At 35.8% G+C, this 21,718-nt stretch overlaps 1 protein-coding gene across 1 annotated transcript in view; it reads right to left on the bottom strand.

Moving 5' to 3' along the window:
• The window catches only part of USH2A (usherin), a 394,411-nt gene that overhangs the window by 336,880 nt on the left and 35,813 nt on the right, over positions 1–21,718 (bottom strand). Inside the window, exons 6-11 of the mRNA XM_042878308.1 lie at positions 10,491–10,626; positions 9,421–9,484; positions 6,325–6,619; positions 5,149–5,333; positions 2,252–2,473; positions 905–998 (exon numbers count right to left, since the gene is read on the bottom strand). Coding sequence (XP_042734242.1) covers positions 905–998; positions 2,252–2,473; positions 5,149–5,333; positions 6,325–6,619; positions 9,421–9,484; positions 10,491–10,626 — 996 coding nt within the window. The remainder of the gene's footprint in view (positions 1–904; positions 999–2,251; positions 2,474–5,148; positions 5,334–6,324; positions 6,620–9,420; positions 9,485–10,490; positions 10,627–21,718) is intronic.

Here is a 21,718-nt window from a genome sequence, read left to right on the forward strand (position 1 = left end):
GGAACTACAAGGAGAAAGGAGAGGATAAAAAAAAAAAATCATTTGCAGATTTTGAGAGGCCAAACTTGGAAAGAGTAGAAAATAAAACCTCATGGAGCTTGTCTCTCATCTCACAAGAAAAAATGTTCAGCTTCTTCATTTATTTTTTTCTGTAAAAGTCTCATACTGAAGATACTTATTCTGGTTCTCCCTGACTAAGATCTGTAAAGTTAGTTGAGAAATTGAAGTTTTTAAAGTTTTGCAACTTGATAAGTTTCAGCTGCACACTGTATTTCACAAAAACCCTTATTATGGAGAAATACTGTTATTAAGAGCAAAGCAAAGCAGGAATAAGAACGTGTTGTCTAGACTGTATCAACTTGTTTTTGTTTGTTATTTAATATGTCCTGAGAATTCTAGTTCCAACAGGAGATTTAACCTTACCAGCTGCTGACTGAAAAGACAGCATTTAGATATAAGCACAGTAGAAAGTAGTATTTTAAGGATAGCCAAATATTATGACTGCAAAATATATGGATGACAATCAACATTTCCAGGCTGTCTTTAAACAAATACACAAATTCAAAACTCAATTTTCAATGTTTTAAAACAAAACTGCCTGGATCCATGATTTGAGTCAAAATATTGAATAAGACTCCCAGTAAAACTCCCGTCACTTAGCAACAACCAAAACTTCTGTATGCGATCAGCACTGCCTCAGCTGAAACCAGGACAAAGGCATTAAAACCAAAATCATTATTTGGCTTTTTTTGTGCATGTGTTTTCCAAATTTAAAGCCTCCAATAGCAACTTTTCCTAAGAAAATTTGGGAAACAGTAATTTACATAAGTACGTTCACATTTCTAGATCTAAAATACTAGATTCGACAGTACATAGGTGAAGTAGACACAAAGAAAAGACTAACATTATTTCCTTCTGTATAGCTTTCCTTGATGCACAGACACTTGTATGGTTCCATCGCTGTGTCACAATTATCAGCATGGCCATGGCAATTACACCTGAAAGAATAAATAGCAGCAAAGAATAACTGAACACATGGAACACCTGGAACACCTCTGATATATATATATGATATATATAACATGATCATGAAGATAACTTTGTTTTATGAAAAAGTCTGGCTCATTTATTATTTGTTCATAATAAACTCAAGAGAATGTTCTTAATTACAGTAACTTACAAAAATGACTTCATTGAACACATTTGTGAGTGTCAAAAACTGCTTTCCAAGAAAATTAAAGCCATCATGTATCACAGCTACTTTTACCTTACATAATAGGTAATGAAAACTGTATTTCAATATATAATATGCATTTATAAAAGGTTAATTTTTCCACCAATGTTAACCCTTTCAATATGGCTATACTTTATGGAATCTTAACCATACCTAGCACAATAATGTAGATCACTTGACCTCAGTTAAAATGTTCAATTTTTATTAAAATAAAACCTTTATAAAGTACTATTTCATAGAAAGTAACAGTCACTATCTGAATGGCAGATCTTCTGGAGGCACAGTATTGCTTTAGAAACCACTCTTGAAATAACTCATGAAATAATTTTACTATAACAATCAAGAAGATTGTAGCTGTTTTAGTGAAAGAATTATTAAAACAAATCAATAATGAAAACATTAGCAGTGGAGGAAAGTTTAAGGACTTTGATAGGGTGCTTTCTTTCAAAAGAATTTCAAAAATACTTATTAACAAGAATCTGCACCAGGTATTTCACGGAAATATTTCATTGCCAAATTTGCATGTTATTTACAGGGCATAATTAGTCCTTTCACAAGACAGAACACATCATATACAATAAAGTTGTCAGTCACAGATAATGTAACACACTCACAGCTGTCCACTTTTAATGGACAGTGGAAGCTAAAACAAAGAATGAGCTGTGTATTACAACTGTTGAAATTGTCATGTCTATAATGAAACTTGGAAGAGCTACTGAAGTGAAGCACAAGCCATGGTTTCAGTCAACCTTCGCCTAGAGGCACAGGTAATTCCAGGGAAAGGATTGCTTTTGATAGATTTCTATAGTAAGTATTAATTTTAAAATAACACGTGAGCAGATGCTTTAAAAAACAGCACAGCAATCATATCAAACTTGATGTACTCTTTCAGACCAAGTTGCCTTCTTATTTATAAATGTAAAAGGAGAACAACCTCAAGAAATTTTAGGCAATTACATATTTTGCACAGCTTCAGCAGTTGAAGGCAGTGATAGGGAGAGTTCCAGTAACACCTACCTTCCACTGACTGTAACTTCATTAATTCCATAGTATCTATGCCTAAAATTTACCCAAGACTCATTAGTATGATATTGGCCACGCATATGAATCCTCACTCGTGTAGCTTTCACAAATTCTTGGAGAGATGGAGTATTGTAAAAATCATTGTAACCAGGTCGGTGATTTGGTTCCGGAGTAAGAACACTAAAAGTTAAATTACCATGAGAATACGGAGTAAAGCTGTTTAAATAAAGGAAAAAAAAAGACAAATGAAAACCAAAATGACAAATATTACAGATTCCATCCCTCTATCTTTTTTCCCCTCGGAGAAGGTCTCCATATTATGGTACTTATTTTTTTTCCTCTCTAAATGGATTCTGAGTAAAGTTCTTACACCACAGAATTCCTAGTTATCAAAATTCAAGGAAGATAAAGAAAACATACTTTTAAATGTCTGTTTTGCCCTGACTGCCACACTCTTCTCTGGACCCTAAGTTCCCTATTAAAACGAATCATCTAAAAGACAACTTCAAAATATGAAGTATAACACTGATACAGTGGCATCTGCACTAAATTTTTTAAGAGTTTAATAGTGTCTCTAAGAAATATGAACTATGCTTGAATGACAGAATTTCTCCTGATGACTAATACAATTAACATGCCTACATTATTTACCTGCTAAACACGTTAAGAAAGACTACAGATAGTTATGCTTTGAATTTTAGAGTCACTGGAATATATTATTTCATTACTATGTGTGAGCAGAGTTATAAATATAATACATTATACCTTCCAGTGAGGACAGTGGATGGGGGCTTAGTGGAATACAGTGGAGGTTCAGAATAAAACCGTATGATTAAGCCCAAGAGGAAAGACATTCCTCAGAAGTTAAGCAAATGTTGAGGAAACAAGAACACTGATCTCATGCTTACATTTTGGTATGAATTATATCTCACATTGGTGTGTTTAGGCAGAGCTTAACAAGTAGAACTTGCATCCAAGAATGTCTGCTTCTTTGCATACCTACACATTAAAAATTGGCATCCACAGATATCATTTGGTACTGACATACAATATTCAAAACTGATTTTCTTCACCTCAGAATAACTCTGATCCTTTTAAGGGTAAGAATTGTAGTTAGGCTGGGTCTGTGGAGCTTTACTCTGTCTTTATGAATAGTTTCTGAATTTGTGTCCCTATCCAGCTCAATGCTTAACAAAAAAATCTCAGTGGAATATATTTGTGTGCCCCTTTTGGGGGAATACTTCCTCTCAATCCCTCCACGGAAAATTAAATGCTACGCTTTTCTTCCTTGACACAGAGAGCTGTAATGGAAATGTTAAGGCTTGTACAAATAGTTGATGAACAATGGTCTTGGTATGGAAGTACCAGAAGGAACAGCAGAACTGTAAGGCCAGCATCACCTACACAAACAAATTATCAAGATCTTAGAGTTTCTACATGCAGCTTCTCAGAAAAACAGTAAAGCAAGATAAATTAAAACATGAACGAGCCTACATTCAGAATAAGCAAACACACAAAAGCCTCTGATAATTGGATAAAGGACAATGACTGATTCCTGACTTACAGAGGTGGTACAAGATGCAGGAGGAAATAAACAGCCTTAGCTTTCATTTCCTCAAGGAAACTAAAAAGTCCATTAGGCACTACCTCATGATCACCCAACTATGAAGTTTTGAGCTACAGTAAGGATCTCAAAGCCAAGGTCACTTGTCCTCCAGGCCATCATAAGAAGTTCTGTCCACAAAGGTACAAACACTCATCTAAAACCTCCACCAACAGCTCAGTCACATCTTGGCACTTAAAAGCATGTGGTGGGGTGGAAAACAGACATAGAACATTATTCCAACATGAGGCCTTCTTTCAATACACAGAATCCTCACCAGAGTATTTACAGAGTACATTCCTTAACTTTTAAACAAAGATTTCTATATTTTCTACAGAATTCTGAACTCCTGGAGAAAAAAGATGTAGTCACTTGAACAGCCTCAGGAAAGCACTAGAAGTGAAACAGAAAAAAAGGAAAAAAACAATGCCTACAGCACCTGGTACTGTATTTTCTGACTGTTTTCCAGCCAAGTAATTAATTAGCCAAATACTGTCTGCCATCTGAAATTAGGCAAGAAACAGTGAATTTGAATACCTGTAGTGGCAAAGATTTATCTGTGTATATATAAGTGCACATGTGTATAAAAATATATTTATATAAATATAACTTACAATACATAACAAGTTAAAATGTTTAAAGTTACAAATGCTAACAGTCTAGTAAAAAGATTTGCAACTTTTTTTCTGAAGTAATGACCTTTCTTGGCTCACTCATGAGATTTTAGTCTTGTTCTTGCTTAGAAAAATTGAAAAGCTTAAAGTTACAATTTTGAACCTATTTCTCACATGTTTTGCATGATTAGTAGTAAGGTCAAGTCAAGTGACTGCATTTTGTTCTTAAGTTTTTGTCCTCTTTTCTAAGCTCCAGAATAAGTTGCAGCCTTAGAGATCACAGAATAATTGATCAGAAGGAATACATTCATACTCCCTGCACAGGTACAACCAATCCATTATAACTGTGTCTTTCTCCACTATATCTCACTGTTCCCTAATTCTACTGACAATAACAGTCCCACACAACACACAATTTCAGAAGTCTAGCTCAAAAATAAGACAGTCAATTGTGTCACATTCCTCAATGTCTGAAATCTGATAAAAATGACAGATGACCTTTTGGTGATCTTCAATCGAAAGGTCAGATTTTGGATCTTTTATATACCTAGCAGCCTACAATAAATGAGTATACCAAATTAAAAGATTCTATCTCAATAGGACATGGAAATGAATTGTGTCAGGATGCTACCTGTTCAGAGCATCTGTAACATGAAGATAATATCCACTCATACCTAGGAAGCTGGAGACAGTTGACAGAGTCTGGTTTTTCTAGAGATCCATTGTTATCCATTCCAAAAATACTGCAATTTTTAGCAAAATACTGCCAGTCTTCCCAGTTAAGATCATCTCTTTTTTTTCTTTCAATTCTTATTGCTTCAGGGTGTGGGCTAAAAAACTGTAGTATAATATAGAATACCTACAAGAAGAGAGCAAAGGTATGAATTGATATTAATGACTGTATTATAGATTAATTAGAAATTCAACACTACTTTATTTCAATATGACAAAAGTCTATTTTAACAACTACAGAATACAAAACCAACATTTCAGTCCATACATCGTCTTGAATTTGAAAACAGTTTTTGTTAAGCAAGCTTTTTGCTCTCTCAGACATTAGAGAGCAACCGAACTGCTGCACCAAAACTCAAACTCTTTTCTAGAAGGCCATTTGAAATTGAAATACAAAGCCATCCATAATTTATTACTCTGATATTAATTTTGACAAAAATAAATGGCATTTAAGGAATCTGTTGTCACTTTGGTATCCAGCCTGGTACCTGTATTGTGCCAACGAGGATTTCCCTCAGCATGTAATGTTGAGATTTCTATGCACCAAATCAGTTTTAAAGCTTCACATATCTGAACTGACTTTTAAATAACAGACTACTTCTTATTTATGTGACCAAAACCTGCCATCACATTCTTTACCTTTTCTGCATTTATAACAAAGAAAAAACTTAGGCGACATAACAGATCTTTTATGGCATGCTAGTGTGCTACAGACTTAAAACCTCATTTGACTGCTGTCAGTTTTATATCTAAAAGCACAAAAATTTCATCTCCCATTTTAAGAGAAAATTGAAGTAGAGATTTACAAAAATCAAACTGAAATTTACAAAAAAAATAAAGTTAGAAGACAGCAACATTAAGTATTGATGACTTCAAACAGGATATTCACACTGTCCAGATTTCTGCTTAAAGAAACAGTTAAGGTACATAAAAAGAAAAACTCCATAGCAAGAATTATAGGGCACTGTTTCCTGCTGATAATAGAATTTTTCTTTCTGGCATCTTCAGGAACACATCTTTATGCATAAAGTTTGAGTTTGCCAAAATTTTAAACAAAGTGAATATGAAATCTCTTCCTAGACTGGAGTAACAAATAGCAAATGTGATCCTCTTATTACCTGATACTGTCCATTTTGTAAATCTATTGTGATAGAAACACCATCATCCAGACCTGTACCATTAGCAAACACAGATGAAATCCAGGTGGTTCCAATGTCATCATCATTGATGTAATGCAGAGGATGGGCTTCTGCATCCAGTCTCAGCACTCTGTCATTAGTGGTATCATCTGCACCATTAGGGATGCAGTACCTCTGTATCAAAGGGTGTACCCGGGGATGACTTCCAGGGCAGCGGCACTCTGACTGGGTATGCAGATGAGGAAATTTTCCAGAGAATACTTCCAAAATGTCTCTGTCACAGCACATAAAGTAATTACAGACATGATAAAAAATGACAAGTATCACTTTGTGCCTCTAGGCTCATAGATTAAATAAAATTCAACTTAGATTACTCTAGAAGCCCTAAAGCTTCTTTTCATCTCATATAAATGGGGCAATCAGCCAGGAATCAGGCCACCTAGGGTCCCTACTTAATCAATAGCAAGCAGCAGGCATCTTCAGAAGGTATCTATGAAAAAGTGCTTGAGTTGCTTTCATTGTTCAACCTTCATAATATGGAGCTCCACAAATAAACAGAGCCAAGGGAAAAAAACTCCTTCTCAGGACATCTTCTCAGGTAGGATTAATTCAGCCGTAGGTGCAAGGGAAAAAACCCTACCAATATTTAATTATGGTACCATGTCTGACTTCAGTCACTGATTTTGACTGTTCTTAAGCATCCCAGAGCACTGGCTTTTTATGAAGCATAACCACAGACGAGCTGAATGCCTGTCCTGAAACCCTTCAAAAAGGCAGCATGAGAAGTATCATTCTGTACCCTATACAACGTAGATAAAAATATTTTCCCTTTTAGCCAACTGTAACATATATCCACTGATTTGGCTGCCCCATTCTTAGATCACCCTGTTAGATTCCTACAGCCTATGTTAAAGCAGTTGAATCACTATAGTTCTCAGCGACATTACCAATCTGAATGGACAGGTGGAAACAGTAGGCAAAGTAATAGGTGAATGACATGGGCAGATTATATAAACCTTTATTCATTCATATCTGGTGTAAAAAGATTTTGGGAACCCAAAAATTATGAATTTTTTAAATTCAAAAATTTACTTATCCCATCTCCCTTTCATCAGTAACAGCCCCTGCAGATCCTATAGAACACAGTTACAGGACCTTTCCAACTGCCATAGACCTAAAATAATTCATATGCAACAAAGACTTTTATTCACAGTTTATCCAACGTAAACATTCTAACCTGATTTGTGGGAATAAAACTGTATTGACAAAGTTACAAATCATTAGTTTGCAACATTTTGTAAAATACCTTATCTTTCAATTTTTAAGCTATATTCTTTTCAGTGACTTCAGCTGTAGTTCAGAGCACTGTAGTTCAAGCACTGTTCCAAAAGAATATACAACCAACATGATATTCACAGTTTGGAATTCAGATTTACATTAATACTTTAAATTCACAGGAGATCAGTTCGTTGCCATATGCTCCTTCATTGACATCAGTGCTCCTAGGAAACTACTCTACATCTTATCGAAAGATTATCGCAGAATCACAGAATTGTAGGGGTTGGAAGGGACCTGTAGAGATCGAGACCAACCCCCCTGCCAAAGCAGATTCCCTAAACCAGGTCGCACAGGTAGGCATCCAGGCGAGACTCAACTATCTCCAGAGAAGGAGACTCCACAACCTTCCTGGGCAGCCTGATCCAGTGCTCCATCACCCTCACCATAAAGAAGTTCTTGCACACATTCATGCAGAACTTCCTATGCTGCATCTTATGTCCATTTCCCCTTAATTCCCTTAATTATTATTAAGTAGCCTTAAGGTCTGCAGTCATAAGTGTTGCTGTGCTTAGCCTACCCAATAGCACCACACAGACAAATAAGAGCTGACTTTTTCTGGCCAGCTTGAATTGACTAGATTAATCCAGCAAGAGCTAGATAGCAAAGGTAACATCTCTTTGTAACACACGAGGAAGGGAGGCTGGAGGGCAACAGAAATTGCAGTGGCAACTGTAATTTGGCCTAGGGGATGGAAGATGTCAAAGCAATTGGCTCAAGGCTACACAGGCTGAGGTAGAAAAGTCATTGGTGGTTTATGAGGACTATCTCATATAGAAAAAAATGAAGAATTAAGACAATACCCTCTTGGGGGTAGAGACTTGAGGGTGAGTGTCAAGAACACAATACATGGATGTCTGATGCCAAGGGGAAGCTGAAGCTAGACGAAAGGAATCACTAAACACAGAAGCCAAGCTGGCAGTGACAAAATCAGCATGTTGACCAGCTAAAATATCTGTCCCTCTTCTTTGGATCAGTGGTTCACTGGTTTTGGACTGGTCTAAACAGGATTGGTCCTCTCCTCCTTTCCCCTGTGACCAAGGCATTTCCCCATGAGTATTCGTGAGAAGGTGGGAGCAAAGACTGCTTGACAAACAACTGTGGATGCACACTGAAATCCACGACAGGAAGGTTAGCTTATCAGTAAGCTTTGCTTTAAGGGCTAAACATGTAGAGACAACTGTTCACAATGCTGCATACCTGGGAACAATAGCAAACTTTACTCTCTGGAAGGAAGGAGGCCATAGAAGCAGCACCCCATCTGCAGAAATTTACGGAAGAGATTGCCTACAGCTTACAGAAAGCTCTGGGGAGGCTTGGCAAGTCTCATTTAACATGCCTAAGCTTACCAGCACATACTATGTCAGAATTATGATAAGTTGATAACACCCACATAGCTTATAAGCATTGGAAACTAGAAACTGGATCTACTTTCTGCTAGAATACCTGCTAAGTCAGATTATAACAGGAAAACACTAGCAAGGAAAGCATGCCCTTATTTAGAGTTTCCCTACATATACTTAAACAACAATTAAAAAGCAAAATATACTATATTGTTTAATTTATTTTAACTCAAGACTTTGAAGATCAAAAATCACGTTTGAGTTGACACCCATTAAACTGCATCATAAGCAATCACTTAGACATCAACAAAGCACAATACTGTGAGAAATAATTAAGTTATCTATTCTTTCTCATCACCACACTCCTAATTATTTTTAACAAAAAAATGTTCTTTACCTGTTTGTAAGTGCCACTGGATAAAATCGAAAGTCTTGCATCCTTCCAATAAACTGCTCTAAACCTAAGAAAATATAGCATAAATAAATAATCAAATCCTGTTGAGCATAAGGCAGCTTTTCACTGCTTGAGAGCGCCTTTAATCCAGCACACAGATCTCTTGCACAATTACCCCCCTGAATGAAACCATCTTGGATTTGGACAAAACTGTAAAGGGCAGTAACTTTTTTTTTTAATAAAAGAAGAATGATTTATAATAACTTTATAAGAACATTTTGTACCTATCTCTTTTCTGATTAGAGAGGTGGCACAAGGATCGGCTCATTAGACAGAAGTAATGAGCCAGTCCATGTGCCACCTCTAATTAGAGAAGAGATACAGTAGGTACAACTGTACCTATCAATTTATACAATAAAGATAAAAAGTAGTTTAAAATAATCCTTTAATACATTTAATAGCTATTTTGTATTCTATTTTTGTAGAATCAAAATCACAAACAGAAGCATTAAGAAACAGGACACAGAATGGCTCTCTTACCCAAAAGCACAAAAAAGCCAAGTGACAATTATGTATTTGTATATATATTTAGGAGTTAGCTTCAAATTCTGCATATTCCTGAAAAGCAATAGTCAGTATTTTTACATTTGCAGAGCCAAGCATTTGAGGAGAGCAAGAAAACATCCTGAAGCTGTTCTACAATGATCATGTCATGCTGTAGCACACATGAAATTCCAGATGTTGATGAATAACAGTATCAGGCATCTCTAGAGGTTGAACTCTAGAGAACTCTTCTCATTCTGCTAGTAGTTTACACAAGTACTGATAGAACTGAGGAACACGAAGAGTCAAAAAATCTTTATCTCTGCTCCTGTCTCTAAACAGGCAAGCAATTAGAATAACCCTATTCTGGAATAGTTTCATCTATTTTCTCAAAAAACACAATAGTAAACTAATAGGAAACATTACTTCAGGGATCTGTATGTTGGACAAAGCAGAAAAGCCTATATGTACATGCAGTAATATCTCACTTAAAATATTCTACAGCATTCTATAAAAATAGAAATATTTACCTGTGAAGCTTTGTCCAATTTTCAGTGTCCCATCAGCATTAGTATCTGCAACTGTTCCCATAAGAATCCTTGAATCAAAAGGTGTGCTGTCATCTTCCCAGCCATTCAAGAAGAAACTAATTCTGCTGTAATGCACCTATGGAATCAATGAAAATTGGAAAGCGGGTGCTTCATTACAGAATCCTTTTGATTTCACTGCATGTTGCAGGTATCACTGATTAATCATAAACATTACTTTGACCTACTTGGCATCATGCCTTTATTTTTGGCACCTACTGACAGAAGCTACCTCTTTTCTCTTCATTCATTAGCAATCCAGTTAATAAGATCATTATTCAGATGCACAGACTATAAAAATCCTACTGTACTTAAATTAAAGAAGTATCTACAGTACACTGATCTGGTAGGGAGGGGGGGATAGAGAAAAAAAAGAGAAGGGTCTGTTTCACAAGGTACAAGACTGGTTACAGTTCCTTCACCACTTTAGGCCATAGGCACATGCTATAGCTGTCAGAGCTCTTCTCATACACATCAGCTCATCCAGGCCTCAAGGGACCATCTACCACACTCAGGATAACCAAACACAGCACATCTCAGCCAGGCCTTGAACACCCCTCCAAAATGTCTCCCTGGCCCCAGCATGTTTCTTATTACAAGGGCTGAAGGGAATGGTATAGGAACTGGCTACATCTGCTTTACACCCAGTGGGCAATTCTGTTACATCAATGGAACCCTTGGCTAAGAACGAGTGCTCAGTCGGCACTCCAGGGTACTGTCTTCTGCAAGCACTCCCTGCCCTGCCAGTTCATTTTAAATTTGAGCAAATGTTCATAGAAATAGTTTATGGCATTCTCCCAGCTCCACGAAGTCAAATGATGCTGAGCTTTTACAAAATACTTTTTTTCTTTTTTCTTTTTTTTTTTTTGAGTTAAAAATCCATATTTAAGTTACATAAAATTGGGAAAAGTTTGCTAACATGGAAGTCTTTCAGTCTGGCATTTTACAGAATAATTTAGTCGCAAAAATATAGGGATAAGATGAAAATAAGTCACAGTGAGTACAGTTATCTATCTGTTAATGATGTGAAATACTGAAGCTAACTTCAACTTATTCAAAACTTTTGAACTTTATTGAATAACTCTTAAATTTAGTCTCATTTCAGGAAGCAATTTTTTTTTTGCAAAAATGAAATTGCATGATTTTAACCATATTTAGCTTGCATGAAGCTTATTTCACACAGCAGCTTGGTAGCCTTTGAATTGTGAAGCACTGTTTTGTTGTTGCCGACATAGAATTTCAGTTCCATTTTGCTGACATGCATGCCTAGTCAATCATGTCCACAGCAGCCAAATAAACCTGGAATGCTTCAGCCTGCCATGATACCCACTTTAAACAAATAAAAATAAACCTGGAATAATTGCTTCCAGTAAACTAAAAGATGCACGAGAACAAACAATGTATTAAAAAAAAACAGAATAACTTGTGGCAAAAAGAGAAGTTGAAAACTGAGTACCAGTTTTAAAACCATAATAAAAGCACTCAAAATGGCTATTCCAACAATAAAGCATTTCAAATTTCAGACCAAGATAAACAGACAATTATCTATAAATCAGATCATCATCATCAGTGCCTCAGGCAACATGAGCGTATAAGTATTTTAAGAAAGAAAATATGAAATGAGATAGGGTTTCCTGCTTGTTTTGTTTTCCTTTAGGTTTCACATCAAATTGTACAGATTATTTTTTCTTTCCTCTTAAACCTCACTTTCAAACATATACATGCATGCTGAGCTTTATTGCTGTTTCCACATTCTGTCCGTATTTTCCAAATCTAGACAGGAAAATTTATTGTCCTTCCACTGATGGAAATTTGAAGGCTATTACCATAATTACTAAGCGATGAGATTTGTTCTACAAGTTACTGCGTGTGAGTTTAACCACTCAAAATACATCTCTCTCCATTTAAATTATTCTTTATGTTGACACATCAATGACCTGAATGCAACATTTTTTTAAATTTAATTTTAATTCCAAACCCTCTAAACATCTGATGTCCTATTCGCAAGATCCTACATATATGCGTATATGGTGGTTGCATTGCATTTTTTTTTCTGCATCACATTTTTTACAGCCTGTTACTGTCATTTGGTGTTTGACTGTTATCATCATAAAAGATACAGGCTTTTCTACTTTGTTATTTGCAGCATTATCTCATGTTTTACAACATCTTTGCACAACATGCCCGCACATGAAATATAACTAGTGAAAAGTTCTCAGTGGTATTAATGCATAAAAAAGAATGTGGTTCCATCTCTACTGTCTTTACCCAGCCAAAAGCTGATGAACAGCCAATTTTCCTTTATCACATTAGCACAGCCATGAGGGAAACACATTTGTTCTAGTCAGCTACACTAAAGATACTATTACCAATCTAACATATACATGTTTTATATCAGCAGTATTCTCAGAGTATGAGGGAGCCAACAATATATTAACACTAGCATGACAGTTTATTTAAGAAAAGAAAATTGTCTCTGTAGAGGGACAGAAGTTAGAAATGTATGGCTAAAGCTCAGTGTCACTGGTCTAATAAAGGTAATAATTCTTAAGCTTTCTTTATAGCAGGTAACACTCCTGTGGCAGCTCTGTCATATCATTCAAATAAAAATGTTGTCTTTTACAAGTTTAAGAGTATCTTTATTTTTAGCCAGATATGAAGCATGTCTGATTTCCTGTTTTCACTGTAAAACATTCGTAAATGGAATTCAGAAATGGGCTCACTCACTCCCAACAGCTCACCACAAGATTACCACCTCAGCCACAGCCTCTGCAGGACCCCATTCTGCATCCCCCTGTAGTAAGCAGAGTGCTTGCCTTCACACAGCCCCTATTAAAATTAGCAGGACTATTTATGGCTTAAGAGTGACAGAATTGGGCCCTAAACGATCAGGTATTTTTACTTGTTGAAAATAGGTGATTAACGACAATTTTAAATCTCCCTCTCCCCTCCCCCATCAACAATCTCTTTATATTAAATAGGATTTAGAATAGTTGGGTTTAATATAGCACATCCCCAAGGTAGCCCTAAGCACTTTACAATGCTGAATTGGATATCAGTAGTGCAGTGACTGTGTAAGGCAAAGGCAGCAGTCATTATGCATTTGGCAGTAGCTCAGTGTAATGATCCCCCTGCTGGTTATTAAAGGGGGTATGAATATCTGACATGGGAGGAAAATGTAGGAGGGAAGCCATGTGTGGGATAAAGAAAAAAATCCCAGTGGCTCTCCGCTGTGGGAGGAGAGGAATATCTCAAAGTTTGGTGTCAGTTTAGCCTAAGCAAAATAAGAATGAAGGTTGGCACCAAGTCTGCTGTTTGATGTGGTTATTTAATATCTTCTGACCATCAGCATTGAATTGCATACAATATCACGGAAATGAAAGACTAATTTTACTAGTATCTAACTAAGACAATGGGATTATTCCCCTATTGTCTTCATAAATAAAGTTCCATAGGAATTTGCCCTAAGAGAATGAGATGAGACGGGTAGGAAAGCACTGCCTCTTGTTTGCTGCAGAGCACAGTACCAGAAGTCTGGAACTCCAAATCTCTAATCCCAGCTCTGAAACCATCTCTCCCTCTTGGCTTCTCCATCTGTCAAATACTTCACAAATCACCTCATGGGAAGGTGGCAAGGATTAGTTACTAAGAAAAACTCAGTCTGCAACTACATTAGCTTCTGCCTGTGCAGAGCTTAATACCAATTTCAAGCAATGGAAAATCCATATGATGATGCACTGAGATGGTAAAATATACACAATCTTTCCTCTAGTAGCACGGTTGTCATGATCCAGAACTTACAAGAAGAGAGGTGCTGGGCCAAAGCCAAAAGCAAGTTCATTTAATATATCTGAAATGAAGTTCTTCGAAGGTCCCTGTTCACAAGTCAATTGCCCTTTGAGCCAATTCAAACCACTTATTTCCAAATTATGTCTAATCCAACCACTGCCTACCTAGGGAGAATTACCCTGATGGGTCACCGCAGTGCAAAATGAAAAAAATCAGTGAAGGACAATCTTCTGTTTATGAAACTAGATATGGACAGCAAAGGCATTACAATCATTTTCTCATCTGAAAATGTACTCATGGAAGCAAAATAATGAAAACTAGCTTAAGTGTTGCCACTTTAGATCTGGCTGAGCAATAATGGAAGAAAAAAACCAGGAGTATTTTCATGTATTAACTAATTACAGAAACTTCCACCATATTGCAGCAACCTCATGGCAAAAAAAAAAAAAAAACACCACTACAATCAAATCCAGAGCAGCTGTACAAGCAAAGACCATATGACTAACAACAGCAAAAAGCAGAAGAGGAGCATATGGGAGAAAAGTAAGGACAAATGACATTGCTTCCAAATACTCTTTGGCTCTCAAAGCACTGGCAGGTCTAAGATTTTCTCAGCCTAACATGGTTTCTATACACTTAGTAACTTCTCATGGATTTCTTTTCATCAATTTAAGCTGCTGTTCCTTGAATGCAGAAGCTGGTAGTTACCAAAGGTACAGACTGTAGAGATTGATTGAAAAATTATGGTGGCTGTTTTTCTTTGTTTTTCTTTTAAATAAAACGTAGAATTTCAGTAAAACCACTCAATATGCCTGGCAAAAGAAACATCACCTTCCTTATTAGTATAAAGGTAGAATAAATTTGGGGTCTCAAGTAAATGAAACAGTTATATGGATCCCCCCCCTCCTTTTCTTTTCTGAGCTATAATTATTACTTTTCAGTCCAAATCAGTTTGTGAGAATTCGAGGATGCCAGTCTATACAGTTTGGGCTGTCAGGTAATAACATACACATTAATTACATAACAATAACTGTGCATGATATCTGGATTAATTAAGCATCAAACACCTTTTACTTACACAAATCATCCTGTCATTGAAATGGCCTGTAATATACATATAAAAGCAACTGAGACCATTTTAATCTCACCTATGTAGAATCAAATTGCATCATTTCAGGTAAAATAAATGGAGTGAATTCTCCTTCAGCAGACACTACATTCTTGCATCTGTATGATTTTCCCATTAAAAAAGTCCTAATACTGTCTACATGTTGAACAAAATTATTTCTATTAATTAAACTAGCAAGTAGAGATGCAAAAAAGAGTCCTTAACACACCATTGTCTAATAATGCAAACTACCAAAAGCAGATTTCCAAATCACTTAACAGATATCAGGACTTTACTGCAGTAACTGATACACAACCAACAGCTGAATTAGTCTCTTCCCTAAATATTTAAGAATTTACAATTTTTCAATGATTTAGAGAGATACATATTGTTTTTTTTTTTTTTAAACAAACACAATATTACCCATTAGGTTATTTTTCCTATTGTAATATTTAATTGCCTGAGAAAGATTTTCCGCAGTATTTCAGGTAAATTAAGACAACTTTCATCTCTTTCACTGGTTAAATATACTTTTTTTTTTTTTTACTCTTACTCATCATAGCTTCTAATAACCACAATGTACAATTTAAAGTTTCTTCTCATCTACTGTTCTAATAGTTAGATCACAGCATCTAACAAGACAGATGAAGAAATCATATGGATTCCTTACCACACTGACAGGCCACAGATGAGGGAGCTCCACAATAGAAAGGACTTTGACACCAAAAATAAAAGCAGCAAAATATTTTCCAGTCATTCAAGCCAAATGATACCAACCATAGCCTATTTAGTTTTCCAGCCAATTAAGTGATGCCAAACACTTCAACTGTAACTTCAGTTCATAAGGCTATTTATATCACCAAAGAAACTCTCAGATGGCAGGAACAGGAAAGATCGACACAGAACAAACAAGGACCAAACATCTGTCATTAGATAAATAAAAGAAAAAGGAATACATTCCAGTGTATGTAATGGACGCCGCTATTTACAGACATGATGAAAAAGGTGCAGTTCAGGAAACTACAATATACACCAGACACCAAACTGTATCCTGGTAAATATTACAGATTTGTAAACTAAATCTGGAGGGAAAAAAACTTGCTAATTTTTAAATTATAAATGCAAATTTAGTTAATTGCAAATGCAAACAAAATTCTAAAATTAAATACAAGCTAAAATTAAGACCTGCTTCTCTACTGAGAAAACAAGCAAAAACTGAACAAAAACAAACTGTAGGAAAAAAAAAATCTGCATTAGCTTATCCTTTAAATAAGCTCTATTTACACATCAATGAGTTTCTCAGAAATAGAAGTTTATTATTATTATAAAGACAGCCACACAAAATTCTAAGAATTTTGAAGTGCTTTATGAACAGCAACTGAGTAGCTATGCAATTTACCTGGTAAGGCATTTAAAAATGTTCCATTTATTTCCCAGAACAGCCAACAGGCAAGAAACAGAAATGACCCCTCCCCTTACTTGCTATAAGACCTTAAGTGCCTCCAAAGTGACCAGAGCTATACAGGATTTACAAAGATATAAATGAAAACAGAAGTTAGCATAAATGATTTGCTTAATCATTCAGAAATAATGAGGAATCTGATTCTGACAGATCAGAAGAAGCTGTGACTCACATAGCTCAAAAATTACTACACAGCATTCAGTTACAATTGTTCACTTAATTTGGCATGGTCCTTACAAAAGTTGCTTCCTAAGCACAGCTTGCTCTCTTTTAAAATAGTCAAGATTCATAAAAAAAATGTTTTTTCTTCTAAACATATTGCAGATCTGTTGCAACAAGAACTTCTTCAATGAGCTCACTATAGAAACAGACAGCGTATTAACACATTTTCTCCCAAGGTGAGAAAACAGATTAAGGTTATGGCCAAAATGACAGGCCTGTGGCTTCCTTGAATACTTTAATAGAGTCAACAAATCAACAGTGGTCACCAATGACAACAGATGAAAGAAGAAAATAGATGGAAGGAAGGGAATTAGTGATGCTGCTATAATAGTGTAATCAGAAACTTGAACATAATCTTTTTCACCTTCAACCTGTCTAAATATGCTCTTTTTGCCTGCTTGTATAAAGATATACAGCATATCTTACCATTGGGTGACATGTGGGTTCACATTTTTACCCTGAGAGAGCACATGTGAATCAGAAGTATAACAGTTAATAGAAGATGCATTAAGGGGATTTTGCATATCAGAGAGACGAGACACATGGTAGGTACTTCAGTATTTTCTTTCATAATTGCAAGTCTTCCTCAAGCTGCAGTTACAAAGTCTGCAATTTTAATACTTGCAGTTAATTTTCGTGAAGAGGAAAGGTCAGTGATATTGATTAAGGAATACAAAGTGGACAAACAGATGTTTTGTGTTTCACACTGTGTGAAACCATTAGCACGAATACAAATCTATCTTATGCTATGATTCAAGCAGAGGTAATGATAAAGAAAACCACCACATCTGCCTTTCACTTATCATTAAAAGTTGAGCTATGTGCCCCTAATCTGGTACATCAGAAATGGCAGACAACTTTCTACCACAGTTCAATGCTTTTCTTCACTGAATAAATTGCAGGATGTAAGCACTTTGAGCACCCTTCTCAAAGGAACATTTCCCTCCTCCTAGTTCTGCCTCTTGGCTTTCTAGTTCTCTTTACTATACTATTTATTGATTCTTTACATTATTCTGTTAGTTTTTGTTCTCCTTTTTAAGCTTACTACATTCACATTTAACTTTTTCTAAACATAAATAAAGACAGATAGGAACACTGTATGTGCCCACCAAGTAAGTATTTTTCTTACAAGTACTATAAAAAATAAATAAAGTTTACCCTAGAATTCCTGTATGCTTCCCAGACCTTCAGATAAGCCCCCCCATCAGCCACTTTATGACTGCTTTGGTAGATAAATAGATGCAATAGTTTCCACAGCTCAAGTTCCACAGCTGTGTCAGGACTCCACTCCACATGGCTGACTAGCACGAGCGTACAAGCTGCTTGTATAATCTGGTATTGCTTCTCTCCTTACAATATATGCCACATGCAGTCTAAATGAAGTTTAAAACATCAGCTGAACGGATAATTCAGTAATAACTTCTATAAGCATTACTACACTTTTGAAGTGTAAGTATATTTCGCCAATCATAACGTTTGCTAGGAATGTTTGGGCAGATGTATTTCTTCCACCAAAAGCCACCTATAGAGAATTCATATTCAGTCTTTAGCTCTTCAAATTTTAATTTTCTATTTGGAATTAAAATGGAGACAACAAGGGGTATTTTGCAGATCTAAAGCTTAGCAAGAGAATGAATTAACTTAAAATAGGTAGATGTATAGATGATAGATGAATAAATGTAGATAAATGTGTTCGGGTATCCTGACATATCTATAATTGTGTGTGGACCTCTGCATAGTGCTTAACTTTAATCAGACTGGTGACATTTGTGAATCTGGTCAGTCTTTCTCTCACAGTCTGGATGTGATCAAGCTGAGAAGAGGAGTACTGCCTTAAATAGCTATTACGGTTCCTTAGAAGCTTTACGTCTTTGATTTTCGCCCACTATACTCCAGCAAAGAAAATCATGCACACAAGTCTTATTTCACCTACTAGTGCCAAATTAAATCACATTTCTAAATAGAACTCTGCACCTCCAAGCAAGCCCAGACCATCCATCCCTCTGTATTTCAAGCATTGGAAGCAGCCTGTTTGCAAGCTTAAAGGAAAGAATATATGATGATAGAAGTAAGCTACATCTATGTTCTTTCCATAGTAAGATTTTTCACACATCTTTGGTTCTCAGGCTAAAGAGCATTGTACAGGAAGAAAACAAAAAGGTCTTGAGCCATTCAGTAACTTAAGTAACAGTGCGATCAGGGAATGTAGTATTTATAAAGAATGCTCATGGACACATTCCTTTTTTTTCTGACCTGTCATTTTAAAAGGAAATTATACCAATATAATTGTAGATTGAAATTCATTTTTTAAACAGTAGATAAAAATACAAACTTAGCTCTGCTACCCTATCACCAGAGCTTTTCAAACATGATAATTTATAAAGTATTTTTTTGTTCATTCATATCAGATTTCAAGGATGCTGCACTCCAAACAATCACTGGAAGGAGTAAAAACTCTAAAATTGACCTTTCTTCACTTATTTAAGCTCATAGAAAAATGCAAAAATCACCTGCATCTTTTACAAACAGCTACTGAATTGGAAGTAGGCAGTAACAGCACACATGCAAGCAATTTGGCATTAAGTAACTGAATTTTCTTCAAAATCAAAAAAAAGCTTTAAGCTGACTAGCAAACTGCACAGAAAAATGTTTTGAAATAATTCAGAATTCAGTCCTTCCTCAGTATACTGCAAATGAAGCTTCAAAATATTTGTTTGCCATGAGTAGGAACAAGTTAATAAGTGAATTAAACTACATATTAACCCAGAATATTTTTGGACCGCCAGAAGAAAAGACCTGGAAAGAAGCTTTTCTTTACAAGATTTATACAGGATGCACATACATCTGTACTTGATGATACCACGCACAATCTTGTTGCAGAAACAAGAGGATCTTAACTTTCACTGATATAACAGGGCTTAATAACACCTGTGTTCAATTATATTTTCCTGCAGACCAGCAAACTGCTAGAATACTAAAAAAAAAAAAAAAAAACCACTCCAGAAGGAATAACCTTTTCATCTTTGGTTTTATCTTCTACTTTTTTTTTTTCCTGGTTTTACTCTTGTTAATAGACTACAACATATGCTTTTCCAGGAGTTCCAAATAAAAAAATCCACAACTAGATGCCTTTTGAAATTAAAACTGCCTGAATGGTAAAAAAAAAAAAAAAAAAAATACCATTTTAAAAATACTGGAATTGACTCATCACAACATTCTGTCCAGAGATAACAAGTGGACTGACTAGTACTTCAGCTGTGAATTTATTTAAATGTAGACATACACATGCAGTATTAGGAAGGCAAAAACAGGATATGAAATAAACATAAGGCATCAACTCTAAGCTCACTGTCAAGAGTATACCAAGGCTTCTAACCACAGAGTTCAGCTGAAGGTAACTATCTGTCAAATGTAATCTGTGCAAGTGAATATACTTAAGCTGGCACTATGAATCAACCAAAATTGCTTTGGTCTTATTGACATTCAATTGCAAGAAGTTGCAGCTCATCCAGTCCAATAGACAGTTTGACAACACCAAGAGTGCTCCGGTGACAGAAAGCTTTAAATATAGATGCAACTATCATCATAATACACAGGGAACTAAACTTTATGATCCCTCATACCATCTTCAAAAACTGGTCAGTCAGTCATCAGCTGGCTGCCATAGGACCACATGGTCATTGTCAGTGGCCATAGTCAATTTTTGCAGTTAATAAATCACTGTGACATATACACACACACAAACTGACTGACAAAAAAAGTCCATTCATTCTTTCATCACTGTCCCATTAAAGCTCCCTGAAACCCACTTTTGTCATTAACATCTTTGTTCAGTTATAAAATAAATTTTATTTTTAAGTTTACCTTTTTAAAAAAATAAAATGCTTGCTTTTGTTAAGGGCCTGACTTTCAGATCCTATAAATTAACTACAGCTTAAGCTATAGCATTTTACATCTGCTCAGATTCAGTTAATACAATCAATTTACTTCCTCACAGCTATTCTCTTGCAGCATTTTTTTCTGATAACACATGTATATGGGAGGAGGATGCTGGAGAATAGAATGAATGCTAAGTCCCAAACTGTGGATCCAGTCATTTTACACAAGAGAAATGAATACCACCTGCAACTCTTACTTGGTTGTTTAACATTTCTCTCCTAGAGAAGTTCATCTACTTCAGTAATAGATGCTACAGAATGTTTTTGTTTGTTTTTAAAGCAACTTGTTTTGTATAGCCCCATTGTCTACTTGAGTTGTTACATGCACCTACTTGCTCACTCCTTCCCTCATTATACTACGAATTTAAATCATCCCAGAGCTGCAAACAAAGGAGACTGAAAGAAAAAACATCAGTTACTTCAATCTTGAAACTGTGTTTAAGGGGATGCAGAATGCAAGTACTAGGATGGGGGGTGAAAGTAGAGACTCATACATGCTCTGAACACACAGGACAGTTGTGCTTATGCTCTGAGAAATCCAGTGTATAGAAAACCAGAGACCCAAAGAAAAAACTTCATCAGGGGACCACAGTGACTGAACTGTCATGAAACAGAAGGGCTAGAGAAGATAAAGGGACAGCAGAAGAAATGC

This window comes from Lagopus leucura, unplaced genomic scaffold (genome assembly GCF_019238085.1).
Source record: "Lagopus leucura isolate 7727_CA_CO unplaced genomic scaffold, USGS_WTPT01 Super-Scaffold_73, whole genome shotgun sequence".
Taxonomy (NCBI): domain Eukaryota; kingdom Metazoa; phylum Chordata; class Aves; order Galliformes; family Phasianidae; genus Lagopus; species Lagopus leucura.